The sequence below is a fragment of the Podarcis raffonei genome, chromosome 2 (assembly GCF_027172205.1).
Source record: "Podarcis raffonei isolate rPodRaf1 chromosome 2, rPodRaf1.pri, whole genome shotgun sequence".
NCBI classification, from domain to species: Eukaryota; Metazoa; Chordata; class Lepidosauria; order Squamata; family Lacertidae; genus Podarcis; species Podarcis raffonei.
Window position 1 is genome coordinate 44,954,521 of NC_070603.1, and position 5,000 is coordinate 44,959,520.

The 5,000-nt window shown below is 52.2% G+C and overlaps 1 protein-coding gene across 1 annotated transcript; it reads left to right on the forward strand.

Moving 5' to 3' along the window:
* The first annotated feature begins 356 nt into the window (after window positions 1–356).
* On the forward strand, window positions 357–3,119 carry IER2 (immediate early response 2). The gene has a single exon (XM_053376409.1). The coding sequence runs from the start codon at window positions 645–647 to the stop codon at window positions 1,398–1,400; it is 756 nt and encodes a 251-aa protein (XP_053232384.1). The 5' UTR covers window positions 357–644; the 3' UTR covers window positions 1,401–3,119.
* Window positions 3,120–5,000: the final 1,881 nt, after the last annotated feature.

Genomic DNA, 5,000 nt, shown 5'->3' on the forward strand with positions numbered 1-5,000 from the left:
AAACCCATGAAACGTGCTTCCAGTGAAGCCAACACCTCTACACTTAAGTAAATGAGCTAAGGAATCTGCAGCCACAGGTCGTGCATGCTCCTTAGTTCTTCCCGGGGGACGAGCTTTGCGTGGGCAGTTGTGCAGCGCACTTATCACAGGCAGCCCAAGTTCCAGGCTCCTCTTGTTGACGGCGGCGGCAGGAGCAGCCGCTTTCAAGTCCTATCCCCGCTGGCTGGCTGCCTGGCTGGCTGGAGGGGGGCCGAGCCCTTTGCTCTTCCCTCCTCCCTTCCCCCACTGCCTGACATTTCCGCCTCCCCCTCCCCCTTGCCGGGGAGGGCGGCCAGTGGCGCGCTGCGAAAGGCCGGATGCGGCTCTCGAAGTGGGCGGAGGAGGCCCAGGCGCTGAGATCACCGGCGGTATAAAAAGAAGCGCGCTGGGCGCGGCCTCCTTCAGTCGGGGCGGACGTCACGAGAAGGGCTTCTTCCGAAGGCTGCGCTTCGCAGAGCAAAGCAAAACAAACACCAATTAAGACCCGGGGGCACGCGTCACTTTCGCCTTTTAAGGAGAAAGCGCCAGAGGTCTCCCTCCCGGCTCCTCGCAGCCCCCGAACAAGCCGAAGAGACCCGAACCGCGGCGAAGCCGGCTCCGCCATCATGGAAGTGCAGAAGGAAGCGCAGCGCATTATGACCATGTCGGTGTGGAAAATGTACCACTCGCGGATGCAGCGCGGCGGCCTGCGTCTCCACCGCAGCCTGCAGTTGTCGCTGGTGATGCGCAACGCCCGGGACCTCTACCTCTCGGCCAAGCTGGAGGAAGAGGACGAGATGGCCGCGGGCGGAGGGAGCGAGGAGGACTTTGCCGGGCGCCCGGAGCCGCAGCTGGACCTGCAGGGCGAGGCGCCCGCCCCTCAACATCTGGAGGCGCCTCCGGCGACCCCCTTCCCCCACGCCCTGTCGGAGCCGGGGCCTCTCCCCGCCGTACAGCCATCGGAGGCGCCGCCGCCTGCTCTGCCTTGCGCCACTCTTGATCCGGAGCCCATGGAGACCCAGGAGGAGCTCGACGGCAGCTCGCCCGCGCCTCCGCCGGCGTGGAGCCGAGGCGCCCCCGGGCCTCAGGCGGGTGCCGCCAAGCCTAGCCGCAAGCGCCGCAGCAGCAGCTTGGGCAAGATCGGTGCCGCCGAAGCCGGTCTGGTGCCCAGCAAGAAAGCGAAGCTGGTGGAAGAGGAAGGCGAGCGGCAGCCGCAGCGCCAGGAGGGGCCTTTCCCGAGCTTAGCCAGGGTCCTCCAGGACCGCTTCTCCGGCTTAATCCTCCAGCCTCCGCCGGCCAAAGGCGCCGACGAGCCCAAGGCGAGCTGCAGGCAAGGGGACGGCGTGCTGAGCATAATGGTGAGAGCCGTGGTGGCCTTCTAAAGCGCCCCCGCCAGGGACTCGTAGCTGGAAACCTCGCTCTCTGCGGAGAAGCGGAACCTGCTGAAGCCCCTCTCTCGGCGGAGGAGCTGAGCACCACCTCCCGCTCCCGGCCCGCCGGCCCCCTCTCCTTGGTGGCGGGGCCTGGGCGGCGAGGAAGACGCGCCGCGGGAGGCTGGTGAAGGACTGGGGGCGGGCGGCGGGGAGCGCTGGTGGGTTCCCTCCTCCCATTTTCTCCCCCTCCGGGTTTAGGCGAGAGACGCTCTGGTGGCTGGGAAAGACGACGAGACAAAAGGCTGCGGGCAACGCGGCGAAGGAGGACGCCCCACCTCGGCCAGTAAACCCGGGACGCGGCTGCGGTGCGCTATGCGCCGGACTGGACGCAGCGGCGGCGTGGCGGGACACGATACTTTGGGGGGGCGGCGGCGGCGGGCAGCGAACTCTTGGAAAACGGGGGAGGCTCGCAGCCCGTCGGGCCTTCGGAAACCGGATTCGGGCGGAAAGCAAGCGCGATGTGTGCTGGGTGCACTTTTTTTTGGTGCTAGTCGATAACAATGACGTGTTCATTCTGCCGTTCCTTAACTAAAGTTAATTGCCAGATCTGAGTTTGTTTCTGTCTCCTCTCTCCCCCCCTTTTTTTTCTGAACGGGACTGGAAAGGTCTGAAGGTTTGTTAGGCAGCTCCCCTGAAGGGTTAAAAAGAGTCATGCTGAGAATTGTCGAAGAAAAGCAGCTTTTGTCAGTCCCGCTCCTGTCTGCCCAGTATTCTTTTCCTCAGGGCCATCCATTTTTTTCTTACCTAGTAATTAAGAACGATGAAGTGGCCTGTTTCTTTGTGCCAGAGAAGATCTCCGAACCAGATTAGTCTTGCCAAAGTGTGTGTGCTGAGCAGGAACAGAAGGAGGGGAGGGGAAAAAACCCAACCAGTCATACTAGTTATGACACATCTCTCATATGACTAGCATTTGCATTACACTGGGTCCACGACTGCAGGGGATTTCCTGCTTCTGTTGCCTTGGCTGTGTGTGTGTGTGGTTGTGGTTTTTGTTTTTTAAGGTGTGGGTGGAGCCCTGAATGTCTGGAGGGTGGGGGAGAGGAAGACAAGTGGTTTTTCTTCCCCTAAAGATGTCATCTTAAAAGCTCGCTGGCGGTTTTCCTAGATGACTGAAGCTGTTTATGCACTGAACAGTAATGAGGGGTACTGTTTTACATCCACAAACATTTTTCTCTTTCCACTCCATATGCAGCTTGGATATTTTTCACCCAAATCAGGAGAATGGGGGCAACAAAACCTGTATTCTTTAAATGGGTGTGTTCTGCAGTGTCTTGTCTCTAAAAAAACAAACAAAAAAACAGTATATCAAGTCATTTTATGAGATTTCTTGACACCGTTTTTGCCTTTGTTCATGATTTTTTCCTCCACTCTCTTCTCTCAAATGTATGAAACAGTTGCTGTTGTGCTGGATTTATCTGTTGTGTCATCTCAGTGCTTCAAAAGTGTTAGTTTGATTCAAGCTTTAGGGTTGGGAGGAGAACAGTAAGAATGTCTTCTGAAACTGGTTTTCAAAATGGGCAGTAAAATGGTCACTGTCAAGGTACTTTGTAATGCTAATTGTATGTAATCTGCATTTGCCTCAAAGAGGGCAAAATACAAGTTTATTTGGTTTTATCCTCATGGTGTTAATATTTTTGGTCATTGAAATAAAGGCCATCTTTTTTTTTACTTCTGTGGTGTTCCGTTCTTAATTTAAAAAAAACTAAACCATTTGTGAACTTCATTGAGAATTTTCTCTTGGTGGAGAGGATATGGGAGGGGAGAATGTTCAAGCAGCTACTCAAACCTACCTCCAAATATATGAGGCCTCCTACTACATTAAACTAGTCAAGGTACAAAATAAGGAACTAGAGAAAAGAAACAAGGGGAACAGCAAAGTTAGTGACAGGGCAGGCAACCTTTAGTTCCTTAACCAACAGCACATTTAAAGAGCCAAACTTCCAAGCATGTGGGCTCTTGCAAATCTGAACTATTCAATGTTGAGATAAGGAGTAAACAAACTCTCCAAAGCTCTGCCCCCAGCCTTCTATGAATTAGCCTTCTATGACCCTTGGGGCATCCAGAACTTGTTGATTATGTAGCTGTTTCTAATAGTGGGTGGAATGGGGAGAGAAGGGGTTGTCAACAAGATTAGCCTTGATTGTTTGGGTAGCAGTCCAGTCCCGATAGGGTCCTAAGATGTTTGGGATCACTTTTCAAATCTCACCATGCCGGGTAGCATGGGTCAAGCAAGTCGAGTTGCATAACAACAATGCTTGGTTTCAGGATGGGTGTGAGAGCATGGGAAACTTATATTTAGAGCTCCAGTAACAGCTTGTAAACTTGTTTATGATGGAACTAAAATAGCCTTTCCATAAACATGGGCCACTAGCCAGCGGATAGGGCTGGCAGGCAGGAGCTTAAAGTATGCTTTGCAAAACATTAACAGTAGCAGTATCTCGAGGTAATCCCCTAAGGGAGCAACTTATGCTTGTCTGCAATCCCTGATCATGTAATGGAAACCTTGTCATAAGAACTTGTTGGCACAATACAGGTTTGCCAGATTAGACCCCATGGATGTTGAGCAACGTCGCAAATCACCAAGGAAGGTTGTGTGTAGTGCCTTTCAACTGAAATATAAAACAGGACAGATGTATATATTCTAATTTGGTGAGGGATGCCCTCGTTTAATAACCCTCAACAAAGTGGCGGTAAGTTTCATTCCCAGTGATTTTTGTATTTTCAAATATAGCCACAAGACATTTGAAACAAGGGGGTGGTTGATGACTGAAGGAATGAAATATATGTTGGGAGAATGGGTGTAATCAAGAATGCAAGTGTGCCTCCTAAATAATTCACACACTCTGGGATGTGTGCTTCAGGGAAAAGTCTAGGATTTAGCATCGGTAGTTAAAAAGCTAAGGGTAATGCACCAAGGATTTATTAAGTACTTTCTTCAGAACCCCTCCGGTTTCAGTGGATGCTCCCTGAGACAGCTGAGCAAGCAGGTGGGGTGAGATCAATGGGGAAGAGCCCCCAGGGGTTAAAGGAACACTGCCGTGATTCAAGGCTCAGGAATTTACTCCTTGTAATCTGAGCTGCTGCCAGTTTAGAGGCCGTAACCTGGTAATTTTCCCTTCTACAACAATGCTGATTGCCTGCCCCAGTGCTTTTATAAGATTTAATTCCTCCTTGACTGGTGTAAAGTGCTTTGAGTTACCTGGAATAGGAATGACTGACACCAGTTAGCCACTTTTGTTTGCTTTCACTGCAAAGAGTAGAATTACGCCTTGCTGGACACATGAGAATCCTTAAACTATGGTTGTAAACCTGCGTGTGAGCTGTGCTGCATCTGAATTACAGGTCAGGACTTGCATGAGCTCAGTGCCTCTTGATAAAAACATTTCCCTGCACATAGAAAACTTATGTTAATGAGAACTAGGCCTCAAGTTCAGCCCAGCCCTAAATTTTCCCACAAAAACCCACTCCACCCAGTCTCGTGAGTCAGCTGGAAAGCCAGTCTCTGCTGGAGGAGCTCTGTCTCTCTGAAAAATACACTAGTGGCTTGGC

Coding starts and splice junctions, on each gene's coding strand:
- IER2 (XM_053376409.1), top strand. CDS start 645: ATGGAAGTGCAGAAGGAAGCGCAGCGCATTATGACCATGTCGGTGTGG.